General features: G+C 46.6%; 2 protein-coding genes across 2 annotated transcripts in view; both read right to left on the reverse strand.

Annotated features, from left to right (window-relative positions):
- The window catches only part of thoc6 (THO complex 6), a 14,170-nt gene extending 10,417 nt beyond the window's left edge, over positions 1 to 3,753 (reverse strand). The window contains exon 1 of the mRNA XM_080009719.1: positions 3,641 to 3,753. Within this exon, the coding sequence (XP_079865845.1) occupies positions 3,641 to 3,655 (15 nt within the window). The 5' untranslated portion in view covers positions 3,656 to 3,753. The remainder of the gene's footprint in view (positions 1 to 3,640) is intronic.
- A 543-nt stretch (positions 3,754 to 4,296) lies between these two features.
- Positions 4,297 to 19,299, reverse strand: srrm2 (serine/arginine repetitive matrix 2). The gene is made up of 14 exons (XM_080009314.1): positions 19,130 to 19,299; positions 17,896 to 18,150; positions 13,721 to 13,816; positions 13,412 to 13,594; positions 12,154 to 12,237; positions 11,977 to 12,042; positions 11,852 to 11,887; positions 11,614 to 11,730; positions 10,472 to 10,592; positions 7,294 to 9,584; positions 5,900 to 6,859; positions 5,733 to 5,807; positions 5,187 to 5,294; positions 4,297 to 4,888 (listed from the first exon to the last, which is right to left on the reverse strand). The coding sequence occupies exons 2-14, from the start codon at positions 18,141 to 18,143 to the stop codon at positions 4,834 to 4,836; spliced, it is 4,440 nt and encodes a 1,479-aa protein (XP_079865440.1). The 5' UTR covers positions 18,144 to 18,150; positions 19,130 to 19,299; the 3' UTR covers positions 4,297 to 4,833.
- Between the last annotated feature and the right edge of the window lie 385 nt (positions 19,300 to 19,684).

Genomic DNA, 19,684 nt, shown 5'->3' on the forward strand with positions numbered 1-19,684 from the left:
GAGCCGCTGTTCCACGGCACCGTGGTAAACGTGGCAGCATTCGGGTTCGAATGAGAACACGACCTTAACGTCCACCTCTGCCAAGTATCGTTCTTGCTAATGTCCAGTCCCCGGAGAACAAGATGGATGACCTTCGAGTGAGAATTACATTCAACAGATACGAGAAACTTTTGCGTCCTCTGCCTGATGAAGACATGGCTAAACCTACTGGTGCCGGATGAAGCCATTCGTCGAGCCAAGTCCTTCTCCGTGTTCTGGTCGGAGGAGTCAGGAAAATCCAAGGGTGGAGGTGTCTGCCTCATCATAAACAACCACTGGTGTAACTCCAACAACATCTCCCGCTCCTGCTCACCGAACCTGGAACAGCTGACCATGCAGTCCATTCTACCTCCCCCGTGAATTCTGCATGGTCATCATCATAGCGTTTATATTCCACCGCAAACAGACACCGAAATAGCACTATCGGAACTGTATGATGTGTTGTGCGGACTTCAGAACAAACATCCCGACGCGGCTGTGGTGGTGACTGGGGACTTTAACAAGGCGAATCTCTCAAATCTGCCTAATTTCCATCGACACATCACGTGTGCCACGAGGGGAGATAGAACTTGGGACCACTGTTACACACCATACAAGAACGGATACAAGGCCGTCTCGCTCCCTGCTTTCAGGAAATCGTATCATTCCGCTATTATGTTACTTCCTGTTACAAGCTGTGCATCGTGAACGGCCGAGGGACGTAAAGCAGTGGTCGGACCAATCAGAGGCCGTGCTTCAGGACGCTCTTACTGACGTAGATTGGGACATGTTCCAATCAAGTTCCAGTGACGTCAGCGAATTTACGGAAGTAGCTACGTGCTTTATAGCTATGTTAGCGGATAGCAAAGTTCGGATATTTCCGAACCAGAAACCGTGGGTCAATAAATCCATCTGCAGCGCTCTGAATTTCCCGCACGGCCGCTTACAACGACGGTCTTGTATCCGGAAATATGGACAGTTTCAAAGCGGCATCATACAATCTGTGGAGGGTGGTGAAGGACGCTAAATGGATGTATAGGGACAGAGTGGAGCGACAAATGGAGCAACGGGACACCAGACACTTGTGGCAGGGGCTACGGACTATTACAAACTACAACAGCAGCTCCTCCCCAGCCACCAAACTGAACTCCTTTTTTGCACGATTTGAGTCTGGCAACAACACCGCTAGCTCGTCAGCTAAGTGGCGTTACACCGCTGGGGATGAGCGAGCACTCTCAGTGTCCGAGCATGACGTCAGAAGGGCTCTGATGCGTATGAACACCAGGAAAGCTCTGGGCCCAGATGGCATATTTGGGCGAGTACTGAAGACCTGTGCTAACCAGCTAGCCCCGGTGTTCACTAGGATATTCAACGCCTCCCTGCCCGAGTCGGTGGTCCCGTCCTGCTTCAAGAGGTCCACCGTCATTCCTGTCCCCCAGGTTCGCATCTCCAGCCTGCCTGAACAGATCCACGGAAGACGTGGTCTCCCAAGTACTGCACACCACGCTCACGCACCTTAATGGTCGGAAGAGGGCCTATGTGAGATTGCTGTTCATCGACTATAGTGCAGCTTTCAATACCATGGTCCCCACCAGACTGGCTGTAAAGCTGCGGGAGCTAGGACTGAACACTCCGCTGAGTGCCTGGATCCTGGACTTCCTCTCAGCCCGGCCCCAGATGGTTAGGGTGGAGAAGCACATGTCCAGCTCCCTCACCCTAAACACAGGATCCCCCCCAGGGCTGCATCCTCAGCCCCCTACTGTACTCCCTGTACACACATGACTGTGCGGCCAGGTCCAGCTCCAACACCATCATCAAGTTTGCTGACAACACCGTCGTGGTGGGCCTGATCAGTGACGACTATAAGAAGGCCTACTGTGAGGAGGTGGCTGACCTGTCACTCTGGTGCCAGAACAACAGCCTCCTCCTGAACCTCAGCAAAACTAAAGAGCTGATTGTGGACTTTAGGAGAGGATTACAACCAAGGACGCAAGTGCCGTTGGTGATTAATGGAACTTCTGTCGACAGGGTGAGCAGCTTCAATTACCTGGGAGTCCACATCTTTAACATGAAATACACACACACACACACACACACACACACACACACACACACACACACACACACACACACACACACACACACACACACACACTGTGTGTAGTCCATGTTAAATCCTCCGTGATGTTCTCCTCCCCGTTCTCACACTGGTGAGAAAGGGGAGGCCGCGTCTTTACCACCTCAGGGAGCTGAGATATTCACGGTCTCGGTGAGGATCCTCAAGTCCTTCTACCCTGGAGCAGTGGAGAGCATCCTGACAAGCAACATCACTGCCTGGTTTGGGAACTGTACTGCTCAGGACAGGTGGGCCCTGCAGAGGGTGGTGCGTTCAGCCAAACGTACCACTGGAACTACACCCCCCCCCCTGCAGGACTTATACACAAGGAGGTGTAGTAGCAGAGCCCGCAGGATCATGAAGGATCTTCATCACCCCAAAAACAGACTGTTCCAGCTGCTGCGGTCAGGCAAGCGCCTCCACAGTCACACAGAGGACAGAGAGACTGAGATGGAGTTTCTTCCCGCAAGCCATAAGAACTGAACTCACCACGGGTCCTAACAAAAAACACAAGTCACTCACACAGGCCCCACTGTCTTACTGTACTGTATGCAGCATATTGTACCGCATACTGCGCTGTATTGCTGTTTTGTTCGGTGTTACTGTATTGCTGTGTCGTACTGTTGTATACTGTACTGTATCTCCATACTCACTTTATTCACATGCAGTTTACTGCACATATCTGTGTATACAGATAGCCTATCCCGTATACATAACTCCATTCCCTTCACTTCTATTTTGTACCTCCACTTTGTATTATCTTTGAGTCTTATTTTATTGAGGATTGAGGATATTTTTTATTTTTACCCTAACCCTAACTCATTTATATTATTCTATTCTCTAACTGCATTACGTTTTAGGAATCTAGTAACTACTGTGCATAATCTCCGGGTGCGTTGCATATACATCCCTCTTGAATCTTGAATGAAGGGATTTGGGAAAGGACCTTACAAACCTGAACACACACCCACCAGACTTGACAGGACATTGGGATCTTCCGGACACATTTGGTCCTCTGATATGTCCAAAATGAATGAATGCTGTTTTCAAGCATTTATAAGTCATTTTTAAAAGGTTTTATACTCATTATACCCAAGTTTTTAGTCATCTCGGTTTTACTTTTGCTTTTCCTCTAGATTACTCTATAAACCACCTGTACTGTCATTATTTCACTGTCTATTTTTTTGACACACGCGTCGACCTGCTAATACAGTTGTTTTAAAGAAGAAAAAGTATTATGAAAAAGATTTTGATATTCATAAACAATTGACGAGGACGAGCATTTTTCTTATCAACAAATTAAAAGCGAATATAAATGGGACAAATACAACAGAAGCACTTGAGGCTCTCATTTAATTGCTTCATCTATTTTGTCGCGTCCTTACAAAATGATGCACATTACAGAGACACGACTACACGACGACTCCACTATTTAGCCACGAGCAAAGCCTATTAAAGATGTTTGTTTACCGCGTGGAAAGCCAAATATGATATTATACACATTACCTCGATTGGACCCATGTTGCATAGACCTATAGGCAGCTTTTCCGATGGATAAATCCACAATCAGGAACGAATTAACCATAAATGTGCGAGGGACATCAAATGGTTTGAGTATTTGGCGAGGGAATATGACGTCACGCTGCCTCAGAGAGGATTGTGGGAATTGGAGTTCCAGCGCCTTTGCTCGCCAGGGACAGTTGTTCCGGACAACTTTCATTCTGAAGAGAAAATGCTTCCTATTGTGTGAGGAATCATAAATAACTCATTGAAACGAATGTTTTCTTTACATATACTGACAAGAATTACAATGAAGACGACAATTAGTGAAAGGTACCTCCCTATACTGATCTCATATTAGGCCAGTTTACTCAAGTATTTTCTTGTGTTCTGCCTAGTAACATGTGGATAAAATTTTCCAAATACTTTCTGAAGCTTCCCCAGCCATTAACTTTGTTTGTCAAGCTTTATGGCTCAGTGTGCTAACGTTAGATGTACAACTATACTTCAATTTATATCACACAGATTTCCAGTTAGTCCGATATAAACTATGTTGTTGGTGTTGACATTATTAATATTGTTATGAACTACAAAATACGTTTTGTAAATGGACAAACATGACGGCAAGTATAATGTACAACTGTTTTTTATTATTCATTCTCACCAAAGAGATAAACCACATGTTGCAGTTTCTTAAATCACATTACATGGAAATAGCATACCGTATCATTGATATTACCCAAAATACAGACAACTTGTATCTACATTTATAACAATGCAACAGACGGTACAGTACAAGTACAGAGGAAAGAAGAAAGCCAAGTGAACATTCTGTCATTGGGTTGCATTTTAAACTTCGACGTTACTCTGCATTTGTGTGTATTTATATATAAATGTCTCTCTGACTAATAAGTTCTTGGGCTGCCTTGTCGATTGACTATCTGCACTCCCTTACGTTTGATGTTCCAGATCATAAAAAAAAAAAAAAAATGTACAAGTCAGCCTTGTGTGTGTGGGGGGAAAAAGCCCCGCCTCCTGTTCATAGCGCGTTTCAGATTCTACCGTTTTCTCTGTGGTGGCCGGGAACACAAAATGAGTTTCCTCGCCTTTTTGCAGTTCCAAGTCTAATCTGAGGGGAGCCCTATTGAAGTCCATAGGGCCGAAATGATGGACTACGCGTCGGTCTCCCACGTCTTCACTCATTTCCTTTGCCGACTGCCCGGTGAGCGACTTGTGGAACGCTTGCTGCCACTCCTTAAGAGGGGGAAAATAATGTATCAACATTCTGTCCAAATATTTAAACTAATCAGTTTGTATTCACTCATTACTTGGTGCATGATGTCATATAATTATCCATTAACATAAGGTAAAAAAATAAAAAGTAAATGATGGATAATTATTCAAGTTGGACATTGAAAATAAAGTAACTTTTTTATGTTTTGCTCGTGTTATCAGACCCGTAATCAAACTTGTGATATCCAAACACCATTCTGAAGCATTTGAGCTTCAGTCATTGGTCGGTCTCAACTCATCTCCACAACAGGCTACAGACCTGCGAGGGGGCGGGGACTGCGTGGCTCTCCTGTGTCTCGGAGGAGAATAGCTGAGGGATCGGGAATCTCTCAGAGAGTCGGCTGGCACCCTCTGAGGCCTGGGCGGGCTGAGGGAGCAAACAGCATGATCACACGTCCCTTCAGTGGTTAACAAATACTGTTATCTGATATATCCCTAGTATCGGGCATATCACGTAGGTTTATACAAAAATCTTATACCAAGAGAGTTGTATCCAACATGAAAGATATTCAACTAAATTACATATTTTTTTGTGCACACAGAAGAATGTAAATCTCAGGGAGAAAAATGGATTATCTGCCACCATGCATTACCACCCGATTACCACTTTACGACGGTCTAAACTGTTAAGTAAAAGTAATGAAACAGAGTGGCACTGTGAGGAATGAAAGGTGAAGTTTCATCATCAACACTGACGCAAGCATGTGCGATGTTGGCACACAATCTTGTTTCCCCATGATAGTGAAGAAAATATGTCTGTGAAATTGAAGAACAACATATAGCTAAAACCTATCCCGAGTCTTACCTCTTTTTTTTGTTTTCCTTTTCACTTTCTGAAGAGGAAGATGAAGAAGAGTTGCTCTGGGCAGCTGCTGGCTTCCTATTGGGGGAGAGGAGGCAAGGAGAGAGATGAAGTGATCCAGTGAAGGTTCCATACTGTGCATCTCTGTTCAGTAAAAACACAGCCCTTACCCTTTCCCTTGATCTGCCTCAGAATCGGAGCTGTCTGAGGGGGATGAAGAGGAGGAGGAGGAAGATGAAGATGAAGAGGATGAGGAAGAGGAGGAGCTGGAGCTGGAGCTTCTTTTAGCCTTGTCTTGCTTGGCCGCCTTCCCGTTCACTGCGCCCTCTGAGCCAGCCACCTGACCGGAGGGCCTGGAGGGTTCTGGCGGGTCACCCCATGGTGAGCGGCTCCTCTGAGAGTCTCTGAGCGGCTCGGCGGTCTCTGGCCGGCGGCCATGCGGGGACTTTGCACGAGGTGGATTGGAGGGTTTGGTCTCGCGGCTCTGCCCCCTGCTGCCTGAAGCCGGGGGGGCGCGGGAGGAGGAGTCTTTGGAGTGGACGGGCGACAGGGAGGGACGGCTGGTTCTCCTCCTCCCCCCGTCAGCAGCCGCCTCTCTGTGGCCCTGCTCCATCTCCACCGGGGACTTCACCCCCTTCTCAGCTAGAGGGGACTTCACCTCCTTCTCAGCTAGAGGCGCCTTCCGTTCACGCTGGGGTGAAGGAGAGGAGGAGCTGGAGGAAGAGGACGAGGAGGAGGATGACGAGGAAGAGACGGATCGCCGAGGTGGGGACGCCTCCTTGACTTGGTGACGCTCCCTGTGCCCCTGCTCCCTTTCACGCTCCGCCTCACGTTGTTTGTTCCTCTCCCTTTCCCGCTCTCTCTCCTTCTCCCGCTCTCTCTCCTTCTCCCGCTCTCTTTCCCTGTCCTTCTCCCTTTCCTTCTCCCTTTCCCTGTCCCTCTCTCTCTCCCTGTCCCTCTCTCTCTCCCTGTCCCTCTCCCTCTCTCTCTCCCTGTTCCTCTCTCTCTCTCTCTCCCTGTCCCTCTCCCTGTCCCTGTCCCTCTCTCTCTCCCTCTCTCTCTCCCTGTCCCTCTCTCGGGAGAGGGAGCGGCTCCTCTTCCAGCGATGTGAGGATGGGGAGCCACGAGACCTTAGGATTAACAAAAAAGTACACAATTAGAGACATTTTCAAATTGTCACAAACCTGATGTTTTTTGAACCACCAGCCTAACTGCCCTAATATTTTGTGTGTGGTGTCTGCTAGAATCCAATCTTAAAAGAAACAATTCTTCAAACAATAAATGACTAACAACATAAACTTGTGATGCCATGGACAGCTGTCAACTTGACCCCAATCCAAAAGCATCCTGGGTGAAACAATACATATTTGAACCATCACACTCAATTCACCTCAAAATAAACAGCCATAATTTACATAGATGTAAATGAAATAAAGTATATATATCAAAACTCTGTATAAGAAGTTTAGGACTGTACCTGCATTGGCAGTGAATAAATTGCTTCGGCCAATAAATGATCTGATTCAATACATCTGACCGAAGCAACCAGATGTTCTGGTCTTACCTGTACAGAGGGCTACGTCTCCTGGTACTCCGGGACCTGCTCCTGTAGGCCAGCCGCTCCCTGTCTCTCCCGCCTCGACCTCTGTCCTTCTCCCGGCTGCGGCTTCGTCGGAGGGGTGGAGAAGGGCGTCTGGAGTGGGCCGGGGGATCCTGGTACTGGCGAGGCGGGGTGCGGCGTGGAGGAGAAGGCGAGCGGCGCGGCTGGACAGCAGTGGTCTTTAGGGATGGTGACCGTGACCTGCACCATGTGGGGCTATGGGTTTCAGACCTCTTTGCTCCCTCTCCTTCCTGCCCATTTCCTCTCTCGCGCTCTCCATCCCTCCCAGCATTGGAAGGAGAGTACCTGTCACCGCCCTCAGAGACGGTGGGGGCAAGCGACATTACTGCTCTGCTGGGTGGCGACGGGGGCGGACTCGGGCTGTCCATCTGTGAGGGGCTGTAGCGCTCCTGCCCCCTGCCTCGCTCCCTCGCCTCCACAGGGGTTCTTTGGCGAGGCATGTCCCTTTGGGACCTCGCACTCCCATCTTCGCCTCCTCCCCTCTGTGTGGCAGGTGGCTGTCCTTCCAGCTGAGATGTGGAGCCCTCTTTTCCACCGTTGACTAGATATCTCTGAACACCACCACCGATAGCAGTGGGTGAGACACCAGTGGAGGGCGCTCTCTTCAGAGAGCTACTTTTATCTCTCGCTGCAGGCGGGGCCTTTTTGGCCTTGCCCTCATCTTCAGAGGACGATGAGGAGGAGGAGGAAGCGGAACCAGATGAGGATGAAGACGAGGAGGAGGAGGAGGAAGAAGAGCTGTCACTGTCACTATCACTGCTGCTGCTACTGCTGCTGCTGCTCTCTTTCCCTTTCTTGGCTGGTTTCTGCTTCTCACTTGCTCTCTCCTTCTCTTGTTTTCTCAGAGGACTGCCGTCAGTCCCATGCCTCTGGTTTACCTCAAGTCTCTGGCCCCTCCCTTTTTCTGTGCCCCTGTCTGCCCCTTTCTCTGTGCCCCTGTGTCTGTCTGAGCATTGCACAACCGAGGGGGAATCGCTGAGCCCCCGTTGACCTGCGGCAGACTGGTGGCCGGATTGCACCTCTTTCCTCTCCCTCCTATGGTCACTCTCCCGCTTGTCCTCCTCCTTGGCCTTCTCCTCGGGGGCATGATCCTTCTCTCTCCTCATCCTTCCTTCACTCTCCTGCTCTTTTTGAAGCCCATTGGCAAGCGGTACATGGGAGGAGTGGGGAGACTGACGCCCTTTGTTGCTCCTATGTCGGGGAGGAGAGGCCTCTGCCTCCCTCCCTCTGTTCTTTTCCCTTCCAGTGTCTCTGACACGTGAGGGCTTTGGGGAGAGCTCCCTGTCTTTCCTGAGCTCTGTGTCACTGCTCCTCTGCTGCCCGGTCCTGTCTCTTTGCAGGGGTGGTGAGGGTGATGACGAGTCGTGTCTTGTTATTTTGTCCTGTTTATTCCTGTCCTTGTCATGCTCAGCATCTCTACTCTTGGCAGGCGGAGAAGGGGATGAGGCCGAATCATGTCGGTTCCTCTGTTGGACTTTCTCCTTACCGTTGCCTTGCCCCCTCTCTCTGCTCCTAGAGCGCCTGGCTTTCTCACCATCATCTCTGCTCCTAGAGCGCCTGGCCTTGTCCCTGTCATCTCTGCTCCTAGAGCACCTGGCTTTATCTCGAGCATCTCTGCTCCTAGAGCGCCTGGCCTTCTCCCTGTCATCTCTGCTCCTAGAGCGTCTGGCTTTCTCTTGAGCATCTCTGCTCCTAGAGCGCCTGGCCTTGTCCCTGTCATCTCTGCTCCTAGAGTGTCTGGCTTTCTCTTGAGCATCTCTGCTCCTAGAGCGCCTGGCTTTCTCTTGAGCATCTCTGCTCCTAGAGCGCCTGGCTTTCTCTTGAGCATCTCTGCTCCTAGAGCGCCTGGTCTTGTCCCTGTCATCTCTGCTCCTAGAGCGCCTGGTCTTGTCCCTGTCATCTCTGCTCCTAGAGCGCCTGGTCTTTTCCCTGTCATCTCTGCTCCTCGAGCGCCTGGCCTTGTCTCGGTCATCTCTGCTCCTAGAGCGTCTGGCTTTCTCTTGGGCATCTTTGCTTCTAGAGCGCCTGGCCATGTCCCTTTCATCTCTGCTTCTAGAGCGCCTGGCTTTTTCACGGGCATCTCTGCTCCGTGAATGTCTGCCTTTCTGTTGTTGAGGTGCTGAAGAAGGGGATGAAGAGTCATGCCTCTTCTTTGATGAGACCTTGGCCTTTTCCTTCTCTCTCTCATTGTTGGCCCTCTGATGTTCTGGAGAGCTGCGGGATATTGGAGATTTCTGGAGACCCAAAATGAGAGAAATTGTCAAAAACAGGAAAATGCTCTGAGTAGTACATCATGTAAAAAAAGATTTGGTGCATGAAATGATTCTCTTTCTGGGTCGTGATGTAGTGATCAACAGAGCTACATCATCAGGAGCTTCATGTTCCAATTAGGGTCTCCCAAGGCAAACAGATCTTGGGTGGATCAATCAGACTAGTCAGTTATCAAGAAGTCAGTTATCTTGACACCCTATCTGGGGGCACGCTTAAAGTCAGGCCTACAGGTGGAATTCGCAGGTAAATGGCTCAAGGTCAGGCACCCTAAGTTCACAGGCTGTCTGTTAATGACTTGGGACAACTAGGTTGACTCAACCACCCACAAGACAGGGTGACCCTCTTAATGATGGGCTTGTAACCAAAGTATGTGAAATCTATTCAACGTGCTGGAAAATAAAACCTAGGATCATTGCTACTCCAAATGATTGGCATTAGCAATACAATTACCCTGGTGATGCAGCAAATCTATCCCTTTTTAACCTTGGTGACAGATGGGAAGAATGAGCTACCGACAGAGAGGTGCGTTTATTCTCCAACTGACAAATCCTAGCTGTCCACGGCGTAATTGCAGCTAACCTTGGCCAATCGTATACAAGCTCTTCCCTGTTGTGTATAGAAGCACTGATGTCATCAGTGGACAATGATTGGTTAAAAGGAATGTTGCTTCAGGAACAAAGAGGGATGTTTATCGGGGAACATCATACGTATGTTAATTGATTACATTTTGTGTGCATGGACAATGAACTTCATTCTTCCATGCCCTGTCAGACCTGTCACGCTACTTTAAATGACCGGCGTCTATGCTAGCTGTCCTTACAAGCACTCATGCAGTGGTATTGGGCCTTACCTCTCTGTTACCCTCCTGGTGCACATGGCCCCTCCAGTCTGGGGAACGGCCCCTTCTGCCTTCATCTGCTCTCCTAGCTGGCTGGTCCTGCTGTCGTGTTCTTAGCGGTGCAGGTGAAGGGCTGGAAATATGTAAAGGGCCCAGGAATGAGGACAAACACTTTCAAACTCTAATGCTGACAGATCCACCATTTTTAGCGGCTGTGTAGAAATTATTACTTTGTATGACCTGCATTGCCAATTATTTACTTGCAGTCCAAGGAGGAACATTCTAATGACTACACATTTATTTGTTTATTAATTTATTTATTTATCCAGCCCTCCACTGAAAATGGTGTATTTTGGATTTTCCTTTCTGAAATTATTAAAAAAAAACTTGAGCCATGCTTCCACCACAGGAACTTTCCCCAGGAACTAGGAACCTATGGAGGAACTTGTGTGCTTCCACCACAGGAACCAGGGTCTAAATTAAGTTCTGGGTCTAAGTCCTAGGACCTAAAAGTCCCTGCTTGGGTGGGTTGTTCTTTTCAAAAGTCCAGGAACTTTGGGGTTGGGGCTTGCAGCACTGAACATTTCTGATCCATCGAGTACTCTCAGCATTTTATTTCAGAAACCATTTTTAAAAATCTGTAGCCACAAACCGACTGTATGGACAGTGTTCATCGTTCATTGATAGTATCAGATTTGAAAGGTGTGGTGGAACAAGGGGGCATGGTCAAGCCACCGCTGCAGACAGGCGGTGCAGGCTCCCATCCCAGGGTCGCTCAGCTGCTGTGGATCAGGCGAATCAACGGAGGGACTCCGCTGATTCGCCTGATCCCAAAACAGGAAGGAATTATTGTTTGGTTGTCCCCACAGTCAGGACCGGCGTGCCCGAGAGACTAGACACGGGGCAAGTTCCGCCGAAAGGCAAGCTGCTGGACATACTGCGGAAAGGAGTGATTCCGCATGGACTATGTATATATTGGCCTCTGAGTTGTTCTTTTGGCCCATGAGCCACCGTTTGATTTTAAAAAGAGCAATTAATAAATATGACACACACACACACACACACACACACACACACACACACACACACACACACACACACACACACACACACACACACACACACACACACACACACACACACACACACACTACCTGTGAGCAGAGCCAGAGGACATGCTCTGGTGTCGCTTGGCTCTTGCTTTAGGCGAGATGCCTTCACCACTCCTCTTCCGTTTCCTCTTGGACTCCTTGTCCTTCTCATCTGAAGAACTGTCAATTTAAAATGTTGTTTGAAATGTAAAATTAGCTTATAAGATGCACAGAAAACAACAACAAAAAAAGATAGACCCAGAAGGGCCCAAAACTTTGGTTATTTGAAAAAACCTCCCACCTGTTATCCTCCTCTTCCTCGTCAGACGACTGTTCCCTGAAAGAGACGTTATTTTTGTCATTGTGCACATGTGGAAAACCAGCTGGTGACGAGAACCTCAACATGAAACCACAACTGTGGAATACCTTTTCTTTTTCTTCTTCTTGGACTTCTTCTTTTCTCGGCGGGGAGATGGGGAGCCGCTCTCTGAGCTGCGGACGGAAGGAGTGACAACAATCTCACAACAGCATGTGGTATTTCACATAAAACAAATGCATCAGAGAAAGCCCACTGTCTCACCAAAGCAGATTTTTCCAACTCACCTGTCTCGGTTCTTGTTTTTTTTCTTCTTTTTTCGGCTCTGTTTCCTGGGTGGGGCATCGGAATCATCCGACACTTCAACCAAGCTGAGGAAGAAAAGCGAACCGTAAGCTGGACAAATAAGCTTGTTGGGGTGATCAGGCCTGCATTGCATATTGTTAACAACCAAATACATCGATTAGGCAAATCAAAAATATCAGCTATAAAGATTTGAGTCTTTTTTTAATTTAATTAAAATATATTAAGACAATATAAAACACCAATATGCCACACAATCAAACTGAAAACAGTAAAAGTCGTTCTGTAAATGTACCCACTCTTAAGTAGTATAATTTCAGGCAAATTGCCGTTAGGCTGTGAATGGAAGTCTGTAGGAATGGAAGCAGTAACACTACTGTAAAGGAGGGATGGCGAATACGAGAATATATGATTTTCGGCATTGGGAGGAAAAAAAAAAAAAAACATTCTCAAAATGACGAGTCTGATCTGAACTGTGGAGCTCGGCAAAGACGAGAAACTGAAACACCTCCAGTCTCTACAGAGAAAGGTCTTTATAACTATCAAAAGTATTATTTTTCAATTAAAAATGCCACTCAGACCCTAGACATGTCTTTTACAGTGAGGGGTGCGGGGACATCGGGCACAAGTGCGTCACTTTCCCGCCAGCTGCACCGAAGTGCGGAGTGGGAGGGAACAAGCGGACAGGAAGAGGTACAATGGGTGGAGAACGTTCTTTCTCCGGAGGCAGATTGTAGGACAAGTTGAAACTGATCACACTGATTTAGCAACTTTGGGTTAGGGTTATTGCGTCCAGGGATGAGGGCTCTGTCCCCACTCAGCCAGAGGAGGGAAGAGTCCACCGGATATGGGGAGCGAATCGCTGGTCTAAAAACCGATTAGGTCGCCTTGTCTTGCGTGATATTGGGGAATATGTGGGAATAGACTCCATAATGAACTTTTCCATAAAGAAGGTAATGTGGGAATGACTACAGTACCTACTGCCTTTGCCAGATATTTTTTAACCAGCAATGTTACAGGTTCGATGTGAGAAAGGGGCTTTACGTTACAATTTCAATAACAAAACCAGGAGGAATATCACAGGTTTTTAATGATTACAATTTAAGTACTCTTCAAGGTTTTCTTCAAGGACTTTTCAAAGCACTTCAGCACAGAAGGGACTATTTTTAAGGTATTCCAGTACTAACATTTCCAAAGATGAAATTCAAGCACCCCAAGGACCTGGTAACAACCCCGACTCACGTGTATTTCTGCTGCTGCTTCTCTCTTTCCAGGCGCTCGTGCTCCCGCCTTTCCTTCTCCCGCTCCTTGCGCTCCGGGTGGAAGGATGATCCATCCACGTAGTCAGTCGCGATCCCAAAGGCCGCACGCAGGCGGTCGTTCTTCTGCTGGTTGGCGGCGGCCAGGGCGTGGGTCTCAGTCACCCTGAGAAGGTGGACTCTTATTTAATGGTAGCTTCCGCCCAGTTCAAGTTATTGTGAGTAATATAAAATATTACATTGCAATACGATCAAATGTAAAGTGTGACCGAGCTGAGTCAGGGCAACTTACGCTGCTCTCTCAGTTGTAGCTGCAGACGGCTCATCCTTCTCCTGCAGCATCATACGGAAACTGTTAACCTTCTCCTCAATCTCCTCAACAGAGTACCTACACACACACACACACACACACACACACACACACACACACACACACACACACACACACACACACACACACACACACACACACACACACACACACACACACAATAAATACAAATTTTAGGACTATTTATTTTGTACAAATATTTAAAAAGTGATTTGCTTTTGGGATGAAAAAAAAAGAAGAAAAAAAACATGGGAAAAAAAAAATACATCCAATCAAAACTGCTCGACTACAAAGATGAAAAGAAACCCGTCCAGTCTCTACAGAGACCGGTCTTTGTATTCTTAAATTGTATTACTTTTCTTCCAAAAAATGCAATTCAGACCCTAGATGTGTCTTTTAGAGTTAAGGGTGCTATGCAGGGACATTGGGCACAAGCCCTTCACTTGCCCGCCCGCTGCACTAGAGGGTGGAGCTAGAGAGGGAACAAGCGGACACGGATAGAGAACGGATAGAGAACGGATGAGAACGTTCCTTCTCTGGAGGCAGAGAGTGTAGGACAGGGAGAAAACGATCACACTGATTTAATAATATTGGGTTAGGGTTATGCGTCCAGGCGGAGGCTCTGGGTCGTATTGCAGCAGAGGGAACAGAGTCCCTCCGGTCGAGGCAGGGAATGGGGAAGCGAAGGTCTCTGAGAGACAGGAAAAAAACAAAAAAACACAGATTCAGATTGTGCGTCCGTTGCCGAAAGATTGTCTCAACGATCACATCTACAATAGGCTTGGGCAGATTCGATTGCTGATTTAGATTAATTACAGACAACTTCTTTTTTTTTTTTTTTTAACCTGCCGTTAAAATTACAATGTTCTTAAAATGATCTTGTACTCTGAATCATAAGAGTGGGAGCAGAGAGGGAGAGAGGGGGTAGAGAAAGAGCACGGAGGCTCTCCCTTCTCCATGTTCTTGTATTGCATGTAAAAAGATTATTGTGCAGGGCTCCAGACTAACTTTTTCCCCACTAGTAGCACTAGCACTCCCAGCTGAAGATTTTCAGAGCACCACACAAAATTTAGGAGCACGACTGAAATTGACATGCAACGCAACGTTCATATATTTTCCATTTTAACTGTATTAAGCCTGGTTTATAGTCACGACCAGGGCACATTTTGCACACTTGTGTCCCTTTCTAACGATGCGTGCACCAGAGAAGTGCACGGGGTACCCGCAATTGGCACGTCACAACAGAGTTTATTTTAGATGTAGGTTGTTTTATTTACATCTCCTTATGAAACGAAACAAGCACTGTACATAATGGGGACACTTTTTCCATAACTGCTGATATACGATACACAAAATGCAACTAAATGGTCGCAGTCTGGAGCCCTGCTGTGATATTTTCCCTCTCGATGTGACTTTGTGTTCTCACGCCCATTGTGAAGTGTATTGTCTGAATCAAATACGACCACAGAAACTAAATGTGACAACGACTTTAGTTACTAAAGTCGTTGACTCTCTAAATTATTAAAGACCGTAGTATCGATAAGCTCCGCTGTCACCGGTTCAGTTAATGGAATTGGAGAAATTCAAAAACAAAAATGTATTATCTATTTATTTTGGCTATATGACTCGTTTCTTAAGATTAAGATATTCGTCTAAGTAGCATTTTCACTATCATCAGAGACATCTCTCCTCTCGCTCCATCGACAAGGACGGGTCACACATAAAAGTATATTTATGATTTCCCTTATTTATAATTCCTCATTGAAATGTTATCCCTGTGTACTTTGTTAGTTTCTATCTGGTTGATCCTGTTATTGTAATGCAAACAGACTGACAAAAAAATAAAGAAAAAATAAGATAAGAACAAGTCAACCGAGCGACTATGGAATCTCAGTTGACCGGCGGGTTTCCAACTGATAATTCGACTTGTCGACTTTGAGGGGCAGCCCTAATATAATCTAATAGAGAAAGATTTAGATGAATTTTGTTTCCTTAGTTTCTTGTATGTATGGAAAATAACTCAAGAGTTGGTGGAGTTGTTTTTATTTCTCCTCCTCCAGAGAGCAGTGCGCCGTGCACGCCAGTTCCAGACTCCTATGCCAGTTTTCTTGTGTTTTTATTTTAGATCTATTTATTTGTGTTTGTTACCTACTTGTATGAAACTTTTTTTTTAAACAACTGAGTTAAGAGACTGTTCTGTTTCAAAAAACCCTCTGTCCCAACCGTTACCCCGTTCTGCGTCACGCACGTCTCTACATTGCAATGGGACTTAATTTAGTATGTGTAAACACTTTACTTGTAAATAATAAAACCTGCACATCTGTAATGGGGAGACCGCAATAACAGCATTACATTACTTACTATGAGTGCGCACTCCCCTTCCCGATAGAATCGTCAATAGCTGCCCCCCAGTGATTGCCGATTGGAGTTTTCCACGATCACCCAAGCCTAAATCGACACTGGACATAACGTACGAACCCTAATGCCATGGACACACTACACGACTTTCAAAGTCTTCAGATCGCTGTACTTTTCACACTTCACAACTTTCTGTGTTATGATCAGGAATCTTGCAGTAGCTGTGGTTTGCACACTAAATGACTGATCGGTGACAAGGAGCAAAATCTTTCACCAGGAGGAATCCCAGACAAGTCTGGCGACAAGAAACTACGTTTCGGAAAGTGTGTAAAACACACACGAGAAGTGACACCAGAAATGGCACGATACCATGTGCAGGGCAGGATGATTTTTTTTATTTGATTCTCGATCACTGTAAAAAAATATAATAATTTAAATAAATAAAAGCAGAATTTCAATAAGAAATATATTAAAATCCAAGAGAAGAAAAGTAAAATAGGTATGTTGTGTGTTTCTGGCTGATGCGCCGGTGCACTCCCGTCTCTCCTTCTCAACTTCTACCCACCCCCTTACTTCATGTCTGCCCTCATTGGCTGTAGCTCAATCAAGCTTGACGCGACCAGATATTAAACCTACTTGATATCCCGTTGTTGACTGCGAGCCACCAGCCAGCGTTCGGTGAGCCGTTGGATCGTGTTGTGAGCAGTTCATACCATGCGCTTGACTCACGGGAACGTGCTAGGATTTGCCTCCGATCTGGGGCTTTGCTCGGTGATGTCCAAAAAAAAAGTCTGAACTCGGCCTTACTCATTACATACTGTATCCGTAACATTGACCAATTGGGGACATAATCCATACTGAACTTTTCCGTAAAGGAGGCCAATGTGGAAAGGACTACCAAGTCCTTTTCCCCGATATTTTTTGTCCAGCTATGCTACGGATTTCATGTAGGAAAGGGGCTTTGGACTTTACTTGGAGGGGATTTGATGTATTAACCGCTGCCAACGTCTATTTAGTAACCCATTTTAGCATTTTTTTTTCCATCCGTGAGAATGACACCATTCGCAATCGATTAACTGGTGGACTCGTTGTCTGGTATTACATTCAGAGTTTCCGTTAGAAAAAAAAAAATTGTGTCCAGGAAAATTTCCATTTCCCGGACAAATGGGAGAGATCCCGGCGCTAACGTATCGACCAACATGGTACATAACAACATAACACTGGTTAGAGGTGAAAGGTCAGCTTTAGATCATCCAAACTGATTGGCTTTCTGCTGCAACTTGCCAAACACGGAAATTAACAGATCTGCAGAATTTTTTTTATTAAAATGATCAGGTCTTTTTTCGACATAGAGGAAATAAATATGGCGATAATTATAGTTATCATTTTATCGCCCAGCACAAATTAAAATTGTGCTTGGAGGGAATTCTTTTTATTGGACATTATGACGGGAGAGACTTCAATATGTTGGACTTCAACAGATTTTCCCGGTCAAAAACCGGTAATTACTGGATTAAGTTAGAAGATGCGGACACCGCTCTCTGGTTCGGGTGGATTAAGAAGCGCTCTAAGTCTATCGGGTCAACAGCAGGAAGTGATGGTGCATTCACGGGCACTCGGAAAACTGTAATTTGTGTCGTGCTCCCCTGACCAATATGTTTTGTTATGTTTGTGAATGTTTATATGTTTCCGAAACCACTCCCTGCGCCGACACTTCGGAGGCAACCCCTGAAAACAAATGTGGAGATGGGATGAAGCCTGGGGTGGCCTCCCCTTACCCTTGCTCCTCCATCATGTCCTGCAGCTCAGCACACTTGACCTCCAGCTGCCTCTTTCTCTGGTGCTCAAGGATGTCAGCATTGGGCTGCCTGTTGAGCTGGCTCTCCAGCCTCTCCCGGTCCTTCTCGTCGCGCTCCCCGCCCCGCTCGTCCCGTGGCCGCTTAGCCCGTAGGCTGGACAGGTTGCGCTGCACATAACCGTTGGTACCACTGCCTCGTGGAGTGGTCAAGCCAATGCCGTTGTACATGGCTCAGCTGGGGGGAAAGTAGACAACAAAAGATGTTATGTGGCTGTATGAGGGACAAGTTGAAATCACCAATCAAACGATAGCTGCCAACAGTAATCCACAGTGACAACCGATTATTTATAATAGTAAAGCTGCTCCGACTAGTGATCGGAAATATCAGATCACAGTCAAGACTTTATTGGCCAAGTATGCTTAGACATACAAGAAATATCGGGTTGTCATTGACTGTCAGTTCGTACAGAACACATAGTGACATGTAATTAAAAAAAAAAAAAAAAAAAAGTTTCAAAGGTAAAACATTTTACGAAAAACACTGACATATACCAAGTAGGATCTGTAATAATCAGCATTTACAATGTGTGCCACGGGCAAGCAGCACATTCAAGGAGGAAGCGTGGGCAAATGGTAACGGGGAATAAGATAATAAAGTTTATCCCATATAATCACTACTCGTTAAAAAACGTTGGCAACACAGTTTGCGGTTTGAATCGGAAAAGCCGTACACCATCACTGCCGGGCCTCCAGCTCCATGACGAAGTTAAAGCGTTACTTCAATGAAGATTAACGCAGCTCCTCAAAAAAAAAAAAAAAAAAACGCAGCTCCAAAACCGACACCATCAATCGGACAGTTTATTATCGGAATTATTGGCCACCACCAGCTCGTCGTGTCGAACGTTACGACGGGTTAATACAAAGTGAATGCAACTAACATTATACCGATTTTTCGCGCATTAGCACGTGCGCAGTAGCTCGGGCCTACGGCTTTAATCTGCGTCTGAGTTCATGTGCGTCGGAGCTTGAGCGTTGAGTAAATGAGGGGATAAACTACGAGGAGGTGACAGGTCACGACTTGGGAGACAATGAACCATAAACGGTTGCTTCCGATTGTTGGATAATAACTCGGCTTGCGGTCAGCCATGTCCTACCTAGTTAGCCTTGGGGGCTAAAATTGTACCGCTGAGCACAGTACGTAGCGGTAACGTTACCCGAGTTTTCGCCGGGAGCGGAGAAGGCCACTTCGAACGGAACGGCCGCTGTCCAATGTCGCGTTCGCACCAAACGTACAAAACACTTATTCGATTCCAACTGCTAACCGGACAAAGAGAGTAAAACGGCTAACTGAGTGAGCTCGTTAGCTATATTGTTAGCTTGTCTCTTCTTGTCTAAGGACCAGGACCGGAAGAGAAAACGACGCGACGTGACTTCGGTCTCGCGAGACGACATCCGTTTGGACCTTCGGAAATTCCGAGGCGGCTGGTTCCCGCTTCCGAGCTGAATGTGTTCCAAACGTACCGTGTAAAAAGTCAATTCGACAGTGTTTTCGATCAGGGTTAAACGTCTTCCAATTAAAAACTCACGCAAGGGGAACGTTGTTCACCGTACAGCGTGCGACGTCACGTCACGTCACTGTGACGTCAGATCTGTTATCTTGGCAAAACTCGGACACGAGTGATCTGCAACAACTCAGGACTTGAGTATTTCAAAAACCACTGTACTTACACTTTTAAAATTTGCCCTACATTATAATTTAAAAAAAACAA

This window comes from Zeus faber (genome assembly GCF_960531495.2).
Source record: "Zeus faber genome assembly, chromosome: 11".
NCBI classification, from domain to species: domain Eukaryota; kingdom Metazoa; phylum Chordata; class Actinopteri; order Zeiformes; family Zeidae; genus Zeus; species Zeus faber.

Coding starts and splice junctions, on each gene's coding strand:
- srrm2 (XM_080009314.1), bottom strand. CDS start 18,143: ATGTACAACGGCATTGGCTTGACCACTCCACGAGGCAGTGGTACCAAC. Junction 13,817..17,895: donor GACATGATGGAGGAGCAAGG/GTAAGGGGAGGC, acceptor GTGTGTGTGTAG/GTACTCTGTTGAGGAGATTG. Junction 10,593..11,613: donor TCCTCTGGCTCTGCTCACAG/GTAGTGTGTGTG, acceptor ACATATTTCCAG/CCCTTCACCTGCACCGCTAA.